Source organism: Hippoglossus hippoglossus, chromosome 15 (assembly GCF_009819705.1).
Source record: "Hippoglossus hippoglossus isolate fHipHip1 chromosome 15, fHipHip1.pri, whole genome shotgun sequence".
Taxonomy (NCBI): Eukaryota; Metazoa; Chordata; class Actinopteri; order Pleuronectiformes; family Pleuronectidae; genus Hippoglossus; species Hippoglossus hippoglossus.
This window is the reverse complement of record NC_047165.1, coordinates 7,806,046-7,825,785: the sequence shown is the minus strand read 5'-3', so window position 1 is coordinate 7,825,785 and position 19,740 is coordinate 7,806,046. Positions and strand designations below refer to the sequence as shown.

Genomic DNA, 19,740 nt, shown 5'->3' with positions numbered 1-19,740 from the left:
AAAGAGCAAAGAAGGAAGGAAACGGAAAAAGCACGGATGTTTATGGAGGGAGAGGAGGATGGACAGAATGAGAAAGAGGAAGAAGCTGTGAAGAACAAACAGTCCTGGTGAAAGCAGAGCGGCGAGGTGGGGGTGGGGGTGGGGTTCGTCTGCCATGCCAGCGAGTCCATTCAGGCCGCACAGAGTTGCTTGGTAACTTGGATGGCGGGGCAGGCAGCGCTGTGCTGAATAAAGGGCTTCTCTCTGTGCTGAATAGTGTGCCCACTCAAACACGCTGAGCTCTGCATTTTCTCCCCCTCGCTCCCCTCCTGCACACACACACACACAGACACACACACACACACGACACATAAATACACATCTACAGTACACACACCCTCTGACAAAATAAGAGAGAGCCAGAGCTATCAGCTTTGATGGTACCCCTTTTCCGAGCCCCCCCCCCCCCCCCACAGCGCACAAAAACATACTCCTCATCACATGTGTTATTTCCACGCACATACGAGCGAGCGCACATGTTGCGAGCGACTGCAGACGGTTCGGCTCCTGTGCGCTGATCAATTCCTCGCAGCGAAATGAGCACAAGACAGAAACCTTGAAAGGAGTCCAAAGCACCGCATTGAGCCAGAGAGGCTGCAAAAATAGACACACGTCACCGCACGCAGGCATAAAGCAGACTGCAGCAGGACGCACGGAGGAGAACAGCTTCCTTTTCATGTTGGGCTGCTCTGAAACAGGTCGAGGTCAGCTGCTAATCTTAGAATAAAGCGATGTCAGACTTGAGGCTCGAGTTTGAAATCGTATTTCTTTTCACCGTCATTATCACAAGATTTGCACAGAGACGTCTTGCGATTCCTAAACTCTCACCTTCCGGCCTTATATATAAATGTCCAGTCCTCTAATCTGTCATATGTCATCCTTTAGATACACTCACATCGGTGTTCGAACCCCTACCCACACCTTCATCTAGAAACAGTTGTCCTCTTTTCAGTCTCTCTCTTAATGCAAACCAACCGAACCTTGCTCTCATTTCCATCTCTGAATAACCTGCTGCAGTATCTTATCTTTCTCTAACTGCGGGCTCTATCGTTTCCCTCTATTCTCCCACATATTTCTCTTGGACTCTCTCTGTCCAAGTACAAAACTGATTCCCTGGAGGTTGCATGTAATAATGGAATTCCTTTTTGTTTTATTTCGTGTTCCCCTGCCCTTCGTTTGTCGTTGCCCGCGGCGTTGGGTTGCGTGGTAACATGTAGCCTCCGCTCCTTCAGTTCGGATAGGTCCAACACACTCAACCGGAGCTCGTATGCACGAGACAGCATGATGATCGAGGAGATTCTGGCCCCCACCAAGGACACGGTAAGACCCATGTCTTCTTCTTCTTCTTCTTCTTCTTTTTAAAAATCTCAGTTTCAGTTCACCCTGTCCTCTCTTTCCTCAACTGTCTGTTTTTCAAGCTTTAATGTTTATCGTTCACCATAATTTTGCACTTTTGTGCTCCGTCCCTCTGTCAATTAGCTGTTTATAAAACACTAGCTGGGTGAATATAATCCTTCATAATAGAGGCAGTGTTGATGCCATGCTTACTTTTGCCAAAGTGCTGAGGGGGAGTGTATAGCACCTCCACCACCTAAGGGCTTCGGGAGGCCCCTCTTTGCTTTCTCATGGAAAACTCAAGCTGCCTGTCCAGTACTTGTTTTGGTGGCCAGGAGCAAAAACAGAAACCGTAACCTCTTACTTTATAAACAGTGTTAGTAATATAACCTACAACTTCAAGGACATCGTCACCCAGGATCTCAAACTATACATGGCCAAAATAAGCTCATTGTCCTTCGACAGAATAAGAACATGTTTTGGACAGACTTACTTTGTCAAAAAGGTTTATATAGATTGGTTTTATATCTGCTAAAAACTATACATGGATATGTTTCAGTGCTTTTGTATAATCTGCTACAACCTAAAGCGTAGTAGGATTCTTTAGATTTAAAGGCTCGTCCTCATTGAGATCAGATCTTTGGCAGCAACTGAACCCTCTAGTGAAACAAAGTGTGACTTCTGAACCGTCTCTCTTCTCCCCCAAGCTTCAGAGTGTCTGTAAAGACATTTCCTACTTGGTTGACCCACTGAATAAGGTATAAAGTATAAAGCGTTTGGTCGATGTCTGACTCACTCGTCAGTTTTTCTTATTTTTTCGGCCGCAGTGGTTCAGCTCTTGAGTTTTGGTCTTTGTATATGTGTTTATTTTGGGTCTTTGCCATTCTCATCTCATTCATTAGTGCCGGTCTGCTTTTAGTGGATGGTTTGTTCCCATGGTACTTTGGCTGTATATAAGTTCCCATGTGTCAGTGTTCACATGGATAATGTTTCACTGAGGGCTGTGGTCAAACTGAGACAAACTTGGTCGACTGCCTGAAATCATACCTGCTTTCTTTGGGGAAAAATAATCTGCACATTAATTTAATTGGCCACAGTAAAAAAAAACTAGTGTTACTACAGATTAAAACTAAAAACTACATATTAAAATATGCCAATCCAGTTTGCAGTGAAAGCCTCAAGCGTTAAACACAAATTGTTCTAACACAGGAAACAGTTTTTAGATGAACTGCTTTTTGCAAAGTTTGCAAGGCTTAAACTTAATGCTACCACACTGATGACTTTTTTCACATCATGTCAACTAGATTGGAGCCGATGAATATAAAGTTGTACCCCTTGAAGATAATGTGTTCATCTTGGAAGGTTATTGATGTAACACCAATTATAATTTAGTCGGACGAGAGCATATTGAACTGGTCGACCAATCGAATGGGAGACTACAGCCCTCGATTTATTAAAGCTGATTCTCAGTTTCCAGTTCTTCAACCATCATTAGAGTTGCACATTTACTGGTATTTTTTGTGTCTTTTTGTCCTGATGATGGAGAGACAAAGGTTAGAAAATGAGTCAAGAAGCTGTGAATGTCATCAGCTCATTGTTCCATATCCTGCATGACTCAGGGACCATTGAGAAAAAAGAAGGGAGGGGGGAAGTTACCTGTTATGTTCATGCAGTGATCAGTAATTAGCTCTTTTACTTCCATCCTCTATCATCTGTTTTTTGTCTTTTATTCTGTTTTATCTCAATGATTTATCTCAACTCCTTTTCTTTTTATCCTCCTTGTTCTTCTCACACCCTCCTTTTTCACCTCAATCTCTATCTGCCTATCTCCCCCCCCTCCACTCCTAAATCTTTCTCCCCTCCTCTCTTCTCCTCCGACGTCTCCCAGCATCTGGCCGTGACGAGGGACTACAGCTCGGAGTGTATGCGGCGCTACAGCTGGACTCCAGACACCGTGGACCACAGCCACAGCCACAACACCGTGTCCAGCCCCATTCACTCTGGGTAAGAGCAGCTGTACTTTCTCATGTGATCTGTCAAAGCGTGTTTACCAGCATGCACACGCATACAGTATATTACATAGACTCATATTCTGCATGTGCATCCATGCAATTTATGCTGAAATCACATATTATATATACTTATTGCGCAAATATGTATTGTATTCTGCTCCGCACCCCCCTCCCACCAAGAGTCAATATTCAGCAAACCCTGCAGCACTGATGCAGACAAGGTGCAGGGCTGTGGGATTTCTGCAGTGCTGCTACTGTGCACATTACATTACAGCATAAATCCACAGTTCATCCTCTAAAGCTCTCGCCGTGTTCGCTGATATGCTCCGGTCCTGTCGTCGCAGTTACAAAGAACAGCCTCTGTGTGAGCTCAGGGGCTCATTTGTTTCATTTTGTATAAACTGATAAGATTTTGCTCTCATGTCCTTCATGCACTTTGAATATATGACGTTATGATATGTAAATTTCGCTCTTTATAAAGGCTGCTGGCTTTTCATATCCTCGTTTTTATACTCAGATATGAGGGATCTGTCATGTCACGTATCTCCGACGCTGTCTATGTTTGTCCGTCTATATTATTTTGTTCATTGCCATTAAGTCCTTTGTGTCTCTTAATGTTTCCTTTGATTTTAAATCTCCCATTTCATCCGCTGTAGTTATAACAGATCCCACCAGTGGTTGTGAAACTCTGATACTAAAACTGAGTTCTGGGGATTTGCCTCCTGCATTGTCTCCATGTGTTTATTTTGCAGCCTCTCCTCCCCGCTCCCTCAGTATGACTCCAGGTGATGACTGAGTTCGCTGCTTACACCCATGATGCCGCAGTGATGTCTCTCACTCCTCCACCTCTGTCTCCCCCTCATCTCGTCTCACACTCTCTCTCTCTCTCTCTTCTCTTCTTAGCCTCCTCTACTCCTCCAGTCTGTGCTCGTCTCATCTGTGTGGTCTTGTGTTACATTTTGCACTGCGTAGACTTTAGAAGTGTGTGGTACAACATGTTTGGGAGTTTTGATGTGCTGTCTCTCTCTCACACAGTCTCTCTCTCTCTCAGTGCACATAAAGAATACATCTTCCACAAAACATCACAGGGATTCTCGTGTTCGCAACATACAGTATTTGAGGAAAAAATAAAAATACAATGAAGAGTTTTTACGCCTCTACTCCACCCCATCATCACACTTAAGTCGTGTCTATGATTGTATTAATGGGAAGAAGAATGGGACACATTACAAATATCCCATTAACCCTCTCCTGGTGAAAACATCTGTGCAGGTGTTTAATATTGGATCACTGAATGCCGCTTTAGAGAAACTGAAACTTTGGCAACAATCTCACTTTCAGCCTCAGAACTGGAAACTAAACTCTCTGTGCCTTCATTAGCACCCAGTTTAGTTTCAGATGGTGTTTAATGTTCTAAACTGAGGCCGATGAAGTTGAGAACGTCAAACTTTCAGAACTCAAAGCAACCTTTTTTTTCTTCTTTCTCTCATTCTATATCTTGCTCTCTCTCTCTCTCTCTCTCTCTTTGTTATTTTCTCTCTTCCTTTCTTTATTTGGGTGTACGGTGATCACAGCATGGGAAACCTCCTCCTCACTTGTGTCCATGGTTTGACTTCTGTCCATCCTTCTCCCTGTCTGTCTTTTCTCCCCCCCCCTCCTCTAACATTGCTCTTTTTGATCCCGCAGGTTTTTGGTCAGCTTCATGGTGGATGCCCGCGGTGGCTCCATGAGAGGCAGCCGCCACAATGGCATGCGCATCATCATCCCTCCCAGGAAGTGCACCGCGCCCACACGCATCACATGTCGTCTGGCCAAGAGGCACAAGCTGGCCTACCCCCCTCCCATGGTGGAGGGAGAGGGGCTGGTCAGCCGGCTGGTGGAGGTTGGACCAGCCGGGGCTCAGTTCCTCGGGTACGAAGCGCAGGACTTCATGAGTTGTTGTTTTCCTGCCCCTGACAAATCATTTCAAATAATGTACTGCAACATATTAACAAGAAACTTCTCTTTTCTTTCAGCCCTGTGATTGTGGAGATCCCTCATTTTGGTTCCATGCGGGGGAAGGAGAGGGAGCTGATTGTGTTGAGGAGCGACAATGGTGACGCGTGGAAGGAGCACCAGTCTGACGCCAGACCAGAAGACCTTTATGAACTGCTCTCTGGGATGGATGAAGGTACGGGAAAAGTTATTAATTTTCTCCACAGTTTTTCTGAGTTAGTGAAGGTGAACTGTACCACTCAGGAAAAACCTATACTACATAACCCAGGGCTATGTCAGCTGGTGACCTAGAAAATCAGATTTCCACCCCAACAGCTTTTTTTTCTTTTTAATTTAAGCAGTTTGGCCTATTTACTGTCTTTTTTTGTCATGATACTGACCAAAATGCCATACTTCAAATGAGCCCAATGGTCAAACTGCTTCGGAAAAAGATAACATCCATTAAATGTTGCTTAAAACCACAGCTATATGGAACTATTTTCTCTCGCAGAGCTGGACAGCCCTGTTGAGCTGGAGAAGAAACGCATTTGCCGCATTGTCACCAGAGATTTCCCTCAGTATTTCGCGGTGGTGTCGCGGATAAAGCAGGAGTCGAACCACATGGGTCCGGACGGAGGCATGCTGTCCAGCAGCACCGTGCCCATGGTGCAGGCGTCATTCCCACAGGGGGCGCTCACCAAGAAGATCCGTGTTGGCCTGCAGGTACAGCAAGTGATTTGCTGCCCAGTCATTTAAACAGAACATTTAGGAAGTGATTTAAGTTCTCACAGTTAAATGAACAAACATTGACTTTGCATCATCCTGTGTTTAGGCCCAGCCTGTACCCGATGACATGGTGAGGGCAGTCCTCGGCAACAGAGCCACCTTCAGCCCCATCGTCACCGTGGAGCCCAGGAGGAGGAAGTTCCACAAGCCGATCACAATGACGATCCCTGTCCCACCTAGATCGGCAGAGGGACATCCCAGCGGACACAGGGGGGACGCTGCCCCGTGCCTACGTCTGCTGTGCAGCATCACAGGCAAGTGAACCTGCAGACAACGATAGAGTCTGGAAAATATATGTTGAGTATAAAAGCTGAAACACAGGTTCGACTGAAAGTTCAGTGAGGTCATGCTTTGTCCTTTGCTTCATACAGGAGGGACGTCCCCTGCCCAGTGGGAGGACATCACAGGGACCACACCGCTGTCCTTTGTAACTGACTGTGTCTCCTTCACCACAAATGTGTCGGCCAGGTGAGACACACACACACACACATGCGTATACACACAGTGCACAACAAAAGATTATACATGTAGCACCACAAAGAAGAGAGTTCTGAATGTGATATAGGGAATTAACACTCAGCTAATGTAGAGCTTATTATATTTTGTTGAAATACCAAAGTTTGACTGCTGACGCTAAATAGGAAACTAATGAGACACAGTATAGTCGTGCTGACACAAAAATCTAATAATAATTCACATTTTGCCCAAATGAGAGCATGTCCTGTTTTTCTTCCCCGTTGCTAGAAAATAAAATTCATTTAATTTGACAATGAATTAAGTAAAGCATTTGATCCAGATTGTTAAATGTAAAAATTTGGACTTTTATTCGGACAAACCAAGACAGATTGTGTTTTATGGACCAAAGAAATAGCGGAGAATATAATTGACAGATTTATTTATTATTTAAAAGCCCTGTCCTACTCCCTGTCACAGCCAGTAGACAGTAGACCTCTTCGGAGGCCCTCAGAGAAGAGACAGTGCAGCACTATGACGCAGAGAGGAGTTGGCAGTGAGTTGAAAGATCTATCACAAGAGAAAATCTCAAATTACTGTCAGCTGGCACTCGGATCCACAGAACAGCAGTTTATTCTCCTGACTCCTGTTTCCCCCCAAATCTGCTTATTTCAGTGCACGCACAAAGAGAGCGTGTTCCCCTCCTCGTGTTCTGCAGACAAACATCTGCATTTTGTTTAGGAGCATTGTTGACACATTGCTCTCTTGAGGCAGCGGAAATTGATTTTGTCCATTAAAAACATAATTTGAAATCAATGCTGCAAAATGGTGCATCTACCTTTTCACTTCCGATAAACTAGCAAAAGTGGAAAAAGAAGATTCCGTGAATGCAAATGCACAATGCACTTTCGAACACAGTTAGAAAGTTGAATCTGTTTGTCAAGGTGATATTGATATTGTTTTTCTCCTCCTGATGCTCGTGTCAACTTTTCTCTCTGTGTCCCTGGAACAATTTCACCTTCACACACATTTACCTGAGGGGACACAGTGTCACACAAGCAGTATATTGATAAGTCAGGCCTCGACCTCAGCGAACCTCTCGGTTACATGACACAAAGTCATGAACTCTTATCTTAACTAGATTTGGATCATGTGGCGAGTGTGTGGCCTGTTATTAAAGGAGCACTCCTTGCTAATTACTATACAGCTGACATGTGTCCGTGTTCAACCTTCAGGGAAATGACCTCAGTCGTTTTTATTTACTATTTAAATTAATATCATTTCAATTATCCTATAGTTTTTCAGGCCCAAAAAAAGGTTTGATACAAAAATAGTCTCCATTCCAGACTATTTTTAAATCATCCTAGTATCAGGCAAATTGTTCACTTGGCTGACTTTCAGACTTGTCATTTCCTTTTTTGTGTTTCTCCTCCTCTCCTCAGGTTCTGGCTCGCAGACTGTCACCAGATTCCTGAGACGGTGAGTCTAGCGTCTCAGTTATACCGGGAGCTGATCTGCGTGCCGTACCTGGCCAAGTTTGTGGTGTTCGCCAAGATGAACGACATAGTTGAGGCTCGGCTGCGCTGCTTCTGCATGACGGACGATAAGGTGGACAAGACGCTGGAGCAGCAGGAGAACTTTGAGGAAGTGGCCCGGAGCAAGGATATCGAGGTGGGGTTGTGTGTTTGTGTCAAATTGCAAACACTAACAAACGAATATATCTGTTGCATGTTGTTCAAATGACATGTTTTCTTGTGTAGGTTCTTGAGGGCAAGCCTATCCATGTGGATTGCTATGGCAACCTGTCCCCTCTCACTAAAAGTGGCCAGCAGTTGGTTTTTAACTTCTACTCCTTCAAGGAAAACAGGCTTCCTTTCAATGTGAAGGTAAAACACTTATCCCTTATATCACCATCCCCCTCTTTCCACAAGCATTTACTCTGCATATTGTTCACTCTCATTTAATTTGTAAATGTGCCTTGCTCGTTAATATAGAAATAACAGTTTTCTTTTGCCATGATTAATGCATTTTTTCCAGGAAAACAACCGAATTACACTAAGCTTTACAATTATTACAAAATGGGAATAGGTAGGAAAAAATATTGAGAAATTTGTATTCCTGGATTCAGAAAGGAAACCACCTTTTCACCTTTTTCCACTTCGCGGCGTCGCTCTTCAAATTTTGCCACGGCCAAGTTGTGATGCAATCTTTTGGCTATCTCCTACAGATCAGAGATATGGGCCAGGAGCCATGTGGCCGCCTCTCCTTCCTGAGAGAGCCAAAGAACGCCAAAGGCCTTCCACAGACTGCCATCTGTAATTTGAATATCACACTGCCAACCCACAAGAAGGTAGGATCCAGTGTTTGAATAGTTAATCCACAAAGGGCCACATCATATCATCCACATGTAAATGACCTTGAGAGACAGAAAGCAGTGTTGTCCTGACGTCAAGAGGAGCCACTGACATTCATTTGGTCTAGAAACGACTGCCTGCTGCTTGTGTCTATTGGTGTTAAAGCCTGTGCCAGTCATAAGACCCCACAACGTACACACACGGCCGCACATGCACATCATGCTTTGCTGTATTGCCTGGCTCACTGTGGGTGCATACGAATTTTGCACAACAAAAAAAACACTCCATGTGTTTGTGGTGTTGATTGATCACAGGAAACTTTAATCATTTTGCTTTTGCTTTTGTTATTTTGCTGTTTATTTGATTAATCTCAGGTTCTTTCTGATGCCTTTTGTTGTTTTTGCTGCTCCATTTTCATCCCCTGAATTTTAATTTCTACCTCCTCCCCCTCCCCCCCCCCCCGCTCCCGATAACTTCCCTGCTCTCCATTGTGTCATCTCTCTCCTCTCCTGCAATGCATCTTGGATTACCACAGGATATGGAGTCTGATCCTGATGATGAGGTAAACAGATTCTTCATCATCACATGGAGCCGCTTCTTCTTTGTTGTCCTTTCTGTTTGCTTTACTGCAGATGCTGTGGTAAATATGCGCGTGGCCAATATTTTGTCTCTGTGCAGCACCTGCGTGTGAAAGATGCTTCTGACCGCACGTTTTTTGTTTTTTTTAAACGCAGCTACGTCATTGCTGAAGTGACCCCCATGTAGTGCATGAGTGGAAGTGGCAATTGTTTTAATCAGCGAGGATTTATTTATTGTTGTCTTCATCCCAAGTCCAGTACAGAACAGTTACTGTGCCACACCTCGGCTTGTTTTTCATCTCTATCTCCCTTCACATACGTGTTCAACAAGAAATCACCAAATCTCCATCCTTACTATTAACCCGTCCAACGGTTCACACTGGACTCTGGTATCTCTTGTGGGCGAAAGATGAAACTCTTATTATTTGTCCCACTGTTGCGTTCTATTTGGATTATCCTTTCTTCACCCTCGTCCTCTGCCTTTATGTTATATTGAACGCTAACACTCTGAGCTGCATGTCAACACGTTTACAAGTTTAATCAAAGGGAAATTAGGCTGTTTTAATGTTTGAGTGTTTACGTAGGTGGCGTTCGAGTTTGTTTTGCTCTTTCAACACAAATATATCAACCCTCTCACTAGACAGAATATTTATGTTGGACAACCACCAGATTATTAAATCCAGATTGTGTTCAATGCCAACATACAAAAATGATTCCATCTACTACCACACAGTTGCAAAAGACTAGTCGTACTTTCAAAAACCAGCACTGATTGTCTTAGAGTGACACAAAACTAAATACATAGACTCTAGAACCACATTTGTTTGGCAGCATTATTTTTTCCACCTTGTTTTAAAGTGCAAACTATTATCTGAACTGCCTGGTTCTATAGATCATGAAATGCAGAACTGTCCATTATAAACTAGACTGGGCTGAAAGTGTATCACAGGCCTTGAATTGAAATTAACACAACTATCCTATCGCTATCGTAATTTTATTAAGGTGTCCCATGTCACCTGTCACATGTCACTTCCATGTGATGGAGGTTGAATTTAGTCACTTGCTGGAATAGGCCATACGGACAAAGCTTACATTGTCTGTAATTATTTCAGTGCAATGACGTTGAGAAATGCAGTGAGAGAAGCGATGTAGAGAAACAGTCCAGTACTCTTCAGATGAGACATTACAGTTCTCCTGCAGTGCCTCCTTGTGCCAGTTCTAACAGCATGTACCGATTCACTAAAACCAGGACAGTGTCTGCGCACCACAGCGTCCAATTAACAAAAAACATCGACTAACATTAACTTTTAGACCTAACTCTGAAAGATAATAACCACATTTCACCTTCCACTTTTTTATGTTAAAGCATCTTTTGTTTTTATTTGTTTGTTTCAGACTGAAAAGCCCGAACGACGTCATACCTTTGCCTCCTTAGCTTTGCGTAAGCGCTACAGCTATTTGACCGACCCAGCAGCGAGTGAGTTTCCCATTTTTACTTTCGTGAAAATTCTCAATTGGTTTTAGATATTTTTGTAATTTGAATCAGATGCCCTCTTCATGTGACACATACTCTTTGGTCATTTGTCATTCATCAAACATTTGCATGGTTTACTGTGTGTTACGCTTCGCTCACATTCCCCATGTTGACAAAAAAAAAAGTCTCCCTGGTTCAACTGTTATTTTACATTTGTGAAAACACTGGGAATCATTGTCTGTCTGTTCATTTATCATTTGGACAAAAATGTTTCAATTCGTGTTGAATAAAAATATTTTTTGAATTCTTCGCATTCTTTTAGTGGCCATTTCACTCTTATTGGCTTTATGATTGTGTGCTGCTGTGTATATCAATGTGGTAACGGGTTGCACTTTATATAATGTGATTTCTCTACAGCGAGACTATGTTAGAACATTTTGCCATTTACAAAGTGTCGGCATACGTTTCAATGGAATCCTTATTAATAAATGCAGTGTCCTTGCTGCACTTTCTAAGGACACACAAGTGTTACACATTCTTAGATGTCTGTGTTTTGTTTTATTTTTCCAGATCCACTTGTGTCATTTGTTAAAACAAATGTGTTGTAAACAACGATGACTGATTCCTTACTTTTTTGTAAAGTGCAACCTCGTATTTTATTTTTAAGCCGTGACCAGACAAGTAAAGTGATATTTATTTTATTCTATACACTTGTGGGGTCGTCTCTGGCATTGGAAATGGACCAAATGAAATCATGATCACAAGTCAGTGAAAACTGTACAAGGCACTGCTGCGAGAAGGCAAATAGATTAAGCACATCAAAAGTCAATGACATTTTTTGTTGGTTATGTCATTTTTTTTTCACCTTTATCACGTCAATCATTTTTGTTCCTATACGTTGTTTATCAGGTGTATTTTGTCATTAGTCACCGCCATTTCATCCTGGATATTTGAATAAGGGCCTTTACTACATTTGACAGACTTTCTCAGTTTGAACTGTTATGTTGTTTTGAACCTTTGTCTTGCCAACATCAATAATGCTGTTTCTGACTGACTCAAATTTCTCTTTCTTGTTTTATATCTTTTATTTCTTATTATTTTACGTTACATTTTATGTTTGCCTCCTTATTGCTTTTCGTTTAAATTATGGTCGAAGAAACAACTGATCGAAGCTCGCCGAGAACACAGCCTACTAGCTACCCTCACAAACCTGTCTTTTCAACGAGATCTTATCAGGCGTGGTCGCCTGTTCCTGTCGCCGTCCCTGGCCAAGCCAAATCTGGGTTTGGCTCCCACTCCAGTTCGTCATCCAACACGCCTTCTGCCTCTCCACTAAAGTCTGTCTGGTCCATCAACTCTGCCTCCCCCATCAAGACCAACATCCCTGGATCACCTGCCTCTTCTGTTAAGTCAGCTAGTGACATGGCCTCTCCCATCCGATCTTACAGAACCATCTCCTCTCCTATAAAAACTGTAGTCCAACAAGTCCAGTACCCGAGCCAGGTCTTGTCTAGTCCCCTGGCCTCACCAGGGAAAAGTGCCCCAGATCCTATGTCTATGAAAGGACTGGCGGCATTATCTGCTAGGACCTCCCCTCTAACTGTCTCTGGAGGAGGAAGCACTCTTCTTGAGAGAACATCCATAGGCATGACGCCACCAACTTCTCCCAAATCATCTCTGAATATGTTCAGTTCACCTTTACCATACAAGACTGTTTTGGGGGGCTCGTGTGGCTCCACACCTTCCTCCTCACCAATCAAAACAGTCCCTGGTCTCTCGTCTGTGCGTTCCTTTGCTTCAGAAGTCACTGGCCCTGTAAGAAACCTGTTCTCATCTCTTACATCACCACTTAAATCCAACACCCCTCCAAGTGCTGCATCTCTGATCAATGGAACGGCATCTCCTTCACAGTATCGCTCTTCATCCCCAACATCTCTTCTCTCCAACAGCCTGCAAGAGAGAATACAAGCAACCACCAATGCTGCGACTACAAATGTCAATGCAGCATTTGATGAGGTTGAAAAAACATTGAATTCTTGTTCTGCAGGCTATGGCACCTTGAAGTCCTTGTCCTCCTCCGGATCCTCCTCCTATCAGTCCATGAGATCATCTGCCTCTAATTCCCTTTACACCTCTCTAAGGCCCTCTCCAAATGCCACCACTGCTGTTACATCCAGTACAATGACTGTCCCAGTGTACTCTGTTATTAATCTGCTGCCAGAGCCCCAGTTTAAAAAGTTACCTGAGGTGTCCAAATCAGCTGCTGCCCTCCTGTCCCCACGGAAGACTGTGCCCACTGAGGTTAATTCTCAGTTGCAGTCTTCCTTTTCCAGAACTCTTTCTCCCATCAAAGCCTCTCTTTTTTCTGCTGGCCTAAAATCAAACACCATATCACCATTGTCATCCAGCCAAGAGATTCTGAAGGATGTAGCTGAAATGAAAGAAGATTTGATACGAATGTCAGCCATTTTACAGACAGATCCGAATTCCACAGCCAATAAAGGATTTCAGTCTGATTCTCCCAAGGAGGTCAAAATAGAGGACGAGGAGCCGTACAGGATTGTGGAGAAAGTAAAACAAGATTTGGTTAAAGTGAGCGAAATCCTTACTAAAGATGCTGTGAAGGATGGTAGGGTTTCTCTGGCAAGGGGTGCTTTGGATGACATACACTTTTCGAAAGTGCAAGTTGAACAACCACCAAGCAACTGGAGCTATCCGCCAAGATACGAGACTGTGGTTCCTCAAGCCAAATCAAAAACAATACCAGATAGAGATTTCAATCTCTCCAAAGTGGTTGACTACCTGACCAATGATGTTGGTAGCAGCTCTTTCTCCAAAATGCATGACACAAAGCATAAAGCCGATGAAAGCAAGAGAGAAGGAGAGGGCAAGGAGAAGCAGAAACGTGTCCTGAAACCCACCATAGCCGTTCAGGAGCACAAACTCAAAATGCCTCCAACAAACATGCGATCTTCAGCTTCAGACAGAGAGATCAGTAAAGTGGCAGGTGCACTTTTTGGAGCTGACACTGTGCTAGAATCCCCTGATGATATATCTCATGAACAGGATAAAAGCCCCCTCTCAGACAGTGGTTTTGAGACCAGGAGTGAAAGGACACCCTCTGCCCCTCAAAGTGCTGAAGGAATGGGCCCCAAGGCCCTTTTTCAGGATATCCCAGTTCCACCAGTGATCACTGAGACTAGGACTGAGGTTGTCCATGTCATCAGGAGCTATGAGTCTCCGGAAGATAGCAAACAACCTCCAATGGAGGATACACTTGCTGTCAGATATATTGATTCAGATTCTAAAGGGTATCTAAATCAAGCTACTCCAACTTCAGAACAGAATAAGTGCTACTCAATAAAAGTCAGTCCTGATGAAGATCCAATGGGAAAGGGGATGAGGGTAAAGGAGGAGACTCACATCACTACCACCACCAGGATGGTTTACCACAAACCTGGCAAAGAAGCACAATCTGAGAGGTGTGAAGAAACCATGTCTGTGCATGACATAATGAAGGCTTTTCAGTCAGGCAAGGACCCTTCTAGAGAACTGGCTGGACTCTTTGAACACAAGTCTGGCAGTGAAGAGACATCACAAAGAGTCCTTGAGGACCTCAACTCCAAACCTAAAGTTGAAAGAATAATCGAGGTTCACATTGAAAAAGGCAATAAATCAGAACCAACAGAGGTCATCATCAGAGAGACAAAAGAGAAGGAGATGTATTACTACCCAGGGAACAGACAGGAAGCGGATGAGCCTGAGGAATCACTTCCAGTGTACCTTGACTGCCCCAGAGTAAACGCACCCATGTCTCAGGAGGAAGACAGTCGCCCTAGTTCAGCCCAGCTCATGGCAGATGACTCTTACAAAACCCTAAAGCTACTTAGTCAGCAGTCTGTAGAGTACAATGAGGATGAGTCATCTGAGCTTAGGGGAGAATCTTATAATTTTGCAGAGAAAATGCTTCTCTCTGAGAAATTTGACCAGTCTCATTCTGACACAGAGGAATATCTGAGAGACAGGACTCACTTCCACTCACCAGAGAGAAGCAGTAACAGTGAGGGTAGATCTGTTGGGCCAAGGACAGAGTATGTCTTCAGGTCGCCGAGAAATGTGTTTGACAAATCAGGAAGAATGGCCAGTGTTGATGATAACTTTGACAAACTGACACTTTTGCAGTATTCGTCTGAACCTGGAAGCCCAAAGCAATCTGTTTGGATGCGGGTGTCAGATGACACACAGATTAAGGAGAGAGAAGAGCTCATGTATGAGGACAGAGTGGACAGAACTGTGAAAGAGGCACAGGAAAAACTCAGTCAAGTATCTCAGTTTTTTCGAGATAGAACAGAACAGCTCGATGATGAGCTCTCATCTCCAGAGAAAAAATCTCGTAGAGCCGACTTCAGAGAATCGCGATCAGGGCCGAGCTCTACACACAGCAGTCCAGAGAGGTCAGCGTACAAGAATGGGGCAAGTGGGGAAGAGTGGAGCAGAGAAAGGCTTAGAGACAGGTTCAGCTCCAGTGATAGGAAATGTGCCAGCTTACCCAGCAGTCCAGAGAGGAGAGTACTGTTGCAGTATAGTGATTCAGACCCAAGTAAACAAGGAGATGGTAAATCCCAGGAAATGTCTAAACCTTTTCAAATACCTTCCTCAAAAGTGAGCGCAGTGAGGCTTAAGTTTGAGCAAGAGGCTCAAAGGCAGGATAGGACTCCTCAAGGTGTCCAAAATTCCAATGCTCCTATTAGGAAACTACAGGAAAGTAAGCTACCTGTGTATCAAGTGTTTGCTGGTTCAACAAATATTCCCAAAACTCCAGACAGTCCAGGAAATCAGAGGAGAGGTTTGGGTAGTGAATCAAATAAGTTCTCCCCCAAGCACGAAACCAGTGAAAATGCTCAGGAGGAGAAAAAGCTATTCAAAACTTGGGAGAGCCAAGGTTATGGAAGCTACAAACCCCAATCTCCCAAGCTATCTCATTCATTAATCCATGATTCCATGAATGATGACAATAACAGTGATTCCCAAAGACAGGAAACGACCAAGAAAATAATCTACACAGAATTTGTTGTTCATGAAAGTCCAAATACCAATGATAGTCTAAAAAAAAACTCGGAATCACAAATTCCTATTAGAAAGCTTTCTAATTTCTCAGAAAATCTGAAATCCACCCCTTTAAAATTAGATGCCTCTGTTGAACCATGTGAGAGGGCGGGGTCTCATATACCGACTTTAACTAGAAATCGGTTACACAGTAGCTCTGAATCCAACAAGTCCACTCGTGGATCATCACTAGGAAAATCCACAGACTCATCAGATGGTAGCCAGTCAACCATAGTGTGCAACGGTGTTGACGACAACCAAATAGAGTATTTGGATCAAGTAACTCCTGTAGTTGTTACAGAGGGTTTCAAAGATATTAAACCCTTGCCTGTGTATGTTAGCATCCAAGTAGGAAAGCAGTACGAGAAAGAAACAGCCTCGGGGCAGTTGGGAACATACAAACAGATAGTAAGCCATGAGAGTAGGACAGTGCATGAGACAAGGGGTGCATTTTACACTGTCAAGCAAAAGCAGTCTCCATCTCTTCAAGGAAGCCCAGAAGATGACACTCTCGAACAAGTGACTTTCATGGATACCTCTGGGAAAAGTCCTGTTACCCCTGAGACCCCCAGCTCTGAGGAAGTCAGCCTGACCTCAAGAGCACCAGACTCTGTGATAGGCCTTATACCCGGGATGCCAAGCACTATCGCAGAGGAGTCCGAGGAGGATGAAGGAAAGACCTTCATCTACAAGGAGCCCTCGAAGGAAAAATCTAAGCCAGCTCACCCAGAAACTCGCAGTAAAAAACAACATGATACAGAGAGACAGAAATCAAAAGAGAAAAGAGTGGCTTATATAGAGTTCCCACCTCCTCCTCCTTTAGAGACAGAGCAGTCTGACCCTGAGAAAAGGGGATCGTGTGCTTCTTCTGAGGCAGAGACAGAGATGATAGAGGTGAATCTACAAGAGGAGCATGATAGGCACCTATTAGCTGAGCCAATCATCAGGGTGCAGCCTCCATCCCCTATTCCCCCTGGAGCTGATAACAGTGACTCTAGTGATGATGAATCTGTGTTCCATCCCATCCCTGTCAAAAAGTACACCTTCAAAATGAAAGAGGAGGGAGACAAACGCTTAATAAACAAACCATCTGAGGAAAACGAAAACATTGAGTCTGAGATCAATGGTGAAGTAAAGGTAGAAGATGCTGACTATGAACAAAACGGCAATGACCAGTCAATCACAGACTGCTCTATAGCATCCACTGCTGAGTTCTCTCATGATACGGATGCAACTGAAATAGACTCTTTAGATGGGTATGACCTTCAGGATGAGGATGATGGACTGACTGAAGACCCTAAAACATCATGTCTGTCCATTGATGGAAAAACAACCGACCGCTCATTTAGTCAGTCCAAGCTTGAAGTCATTGAGGAAGAGAAATTTGAGGAAGGAGGGGACAATGGAAAGGCTAAAACCAGTACATCGTCAGTAAATTGTGGAGAAGAAGAAAAAGATTACACCCTTGAAGGAAGACATCCAGAAAGGCAGATCTATGGAGAAAATTGCTTTGCCTACCAACTTGAAGAGGAGTTGAATTCAACGTTTAAGACTGTTGCCACCAAAGGCCTGGACTTTGACCCCTGGTCCACCAAGGGGGGCGATAATGATGGAGTTTTTGATTCCAAAACAAAAGACGAGGATCCTAAGCCCTTTGGTTTATCGGTGGACGACAAATCACAGGCTACAACACCTGACACAACCCCTGCTCGAACACCGACTGATGAGAGCACACCAACTAGTGAGCCTAACCCCTTCCCTTTCCACGAAGGAAAGATGTTTGAGATGACCCGCAGTGGTGCTATTGACATGAGCAAGCGGGACTTTGTTGAAGAGAGGCTTCAGTTTTTCCAGATTGGTGAGCATTCCTCTGACCCTAAAACAGGGGAAAAGGGGAGAGGGGGCCAGATCCAGGGGGTAATTTCCTCTCAGTCAAAAACAGGGGAGAGGGCCACAGTAGATGGAAAGGTGAATGTTATAGATACTACCACAGACAGCAGCACTACACCAGCAACACCAACAGCAACAACAGCAAAATGCAGCCCTGCACAGCCTGGCAGTGACACTGGCCATACCGGTACTGATGCCCCCACCTGCGAAGCCATAGCTGAGACCGCCTCCTCTTGCACAATTACAGCCTCTAAGGTTGATCCCAAATTACGCACTCCTATTAAGATGGGCATAGCTGCCTCTATAACTGTGAAAAAAGACTCAGGGGATCTCACAGAGTGTAAAGCTGAGATGTCAGAGGGACAAATGGTGCCAGAATACATCAGTATAGAGGGTCAGTGTACGGAGAATCAGTCTAGCAGACAGAGTGAGTCCGAGACAGAGAGAAGAGAATACCCTTCAGAAAACTGCAACAACAACAATAACCTTGAGTCCTCCAGTGTTCAGGCCAACTACATTCAGTGTGGTAGTGTGGTGTTCAATTTGCAGTCCTCTTCTGAGCCCACTCTTCAGAAAGCTAGCAGGATAGAAACACTGTCCTGTAGGGATGTAGAAGAGAGAGTCGATGTTCACAGCATCGATCAAGGGCAGGACCAGAAAAGTGAGACCGTCAAAGAGAGTGAAGTGAAACAGCCCAAGTCAAGGCTTCCAGTTAAAGCATCAGGGTGGTCATTTCACACGCAGGGAACAGCAATAGGCAAACAGAAGCCCAAGCGAGCAGTGAAAGTTGAAGTCAGGAAAAGAGGAGAGCCAGCCATAGCCAAAGTAGAGCCCAGGTCTAGAATACCAATCAAGGATGTTAAAAAGAGCAGCCCTGCTGCTGCAGCTAGCTCACTGGTTTCAGTTCGGGTTACCTCACAGCCCAAGAGGGCATTGGACTCAGAGAGAGCAGCCATACGTTTGCCCACAAGGCTACCACTGAAGGACAGGCATCAGGTCAGCAATGTCACGAGTGAGGGATATAGACAGGGCAGACAGGAAAAACCTGATGAAATTTGTAAGCGCACCATTGAATACTTTAAAGACATTAGCGGGGAGACGCTAAAGTTGGTGGACCGCCTGTCAGACGAGGAGAAAAAGACGCAGACAGAGCAGTCGGAGGAAGACAGCACCTCCCGGAGCACCTCTCTGTCGGACGCCTCCCAGCCTTCCCAGCCCTCCCAGCCCTCCCAGCCCTCCCGCTCATCCAGGTCTGGTAGAGGTTCGAGGGCTGAGGCCGGGGCCGCGTCCGTAAGGGCAAAGGTGGCGACGACGGACAGGGCCTCCGGCAGTGAGAGGAGCAGGAGGAGTAGGCGGACTGGTGGGAAGGAGGGCAGTCAGGGACTCAAAGGGTCTCGAACGCCTCCCATCGCAGAGATCAAGCCTAGTTTGTAAAACTTTCACACTATGTTTAAAATACATCTATATATTTATATATTTCACTTTTAGTTGCATGACATCGTTGTGATCGTTTAATGGTTTGACTGGAATGCCTGTGGCGTGTTTACATATTCTCTTTAGAACATTAGCTGTCATTTAAATTTATTTTTTTGTCATTGATGTACTGTGTACTGTATTGTCCTTGTTGCAAGATTCTCTTTCCTCTGTTCCCCACTGTCAACCCCTTTTAACCCCCATATAGTAGAGAGAGCATGCCAGTAGTAGTGACTGGTCCACTGGCACAACCAGTCCCCTGTTTG

General features: G+C 44.4%; 1 protein-coding gene across 32 annotated transcripts in view; it reads left to right on the top strand.

The window, feature by feature from the left end:
* ank3a (ankyrin 3a) overlaps positions 1 to 19,740 on the top strand; it is a 118,126-nt gene that overhangs the window by 86,682 nt on the left and 11,704 nt on the right. For 19 of the 32 annotated variants that reach the window (XM_034609260.1, XM_034609278.1, XM_034609263.1 and 16 more), the window contains 15 exons: positions 1,257 to 1,359; positions 2,082 to 2,132; positions 3,263 to 3,378; positions 4,139 to 4,171; positions 5,073 to 5,297; positions 5,402 to 5,556; positions 5,872 to 6,083; positions 6,193 to 6,400; positions 6,518 to 6,614; positions 8,042 to 8,270; positions 8,360 to 8,485; positions 8,827 to 8,949; positions 9,489 to 9,515; positions 10,927 to 11,008; positions 12,162 to 19,427. In XM_034609260.1, the coding sequence (XP_034465151.1) occupies positions 1,257 to 1,359; positions 2,082 to 2,132; positions 3,263 to 3,378; positions 4,139 to 4,171; positions 5,073 to 5,297; positions 5,402 to 5,556; positions 5,872 to 6,083; positions 6,193 to 6,400; positions 6,518 to 6,614; positions 8,042 to 8,270; positions 8,360 to 8,485; positions 8,827 to 8,949; positions 9,489 to 9,515; positions 10,927 to 11,008; positions 12,162 to 19,427 (9,053 nt within the window). Of the gene's footprint in view, positions 1 to 1,256; positions 1,360 to 2,081; positions 2,133 to 3,262; positions 3,379 to 4,138; positions 4,172 to 5,072; positions 5,298 to 5,401; positions 5,557 to 5,871; positions 6,084 to 6,192; positions 6,401 to 6,517; positions 6,615 to 8,041; positions 8,271 to 8,359; positions 8,486 to 8,826; positions 8,950 to 9,488; positions 9,516 to 10,926; positions 11,009 to 12,161; positions 19,432 to 19,740 lie in introns of all 32 variants that reach the window. The other 13 variants (XM_034609254.1, XM_034609251.1, XM_034609265.1 and 10 more) reach the window with 9 other exon arrangements.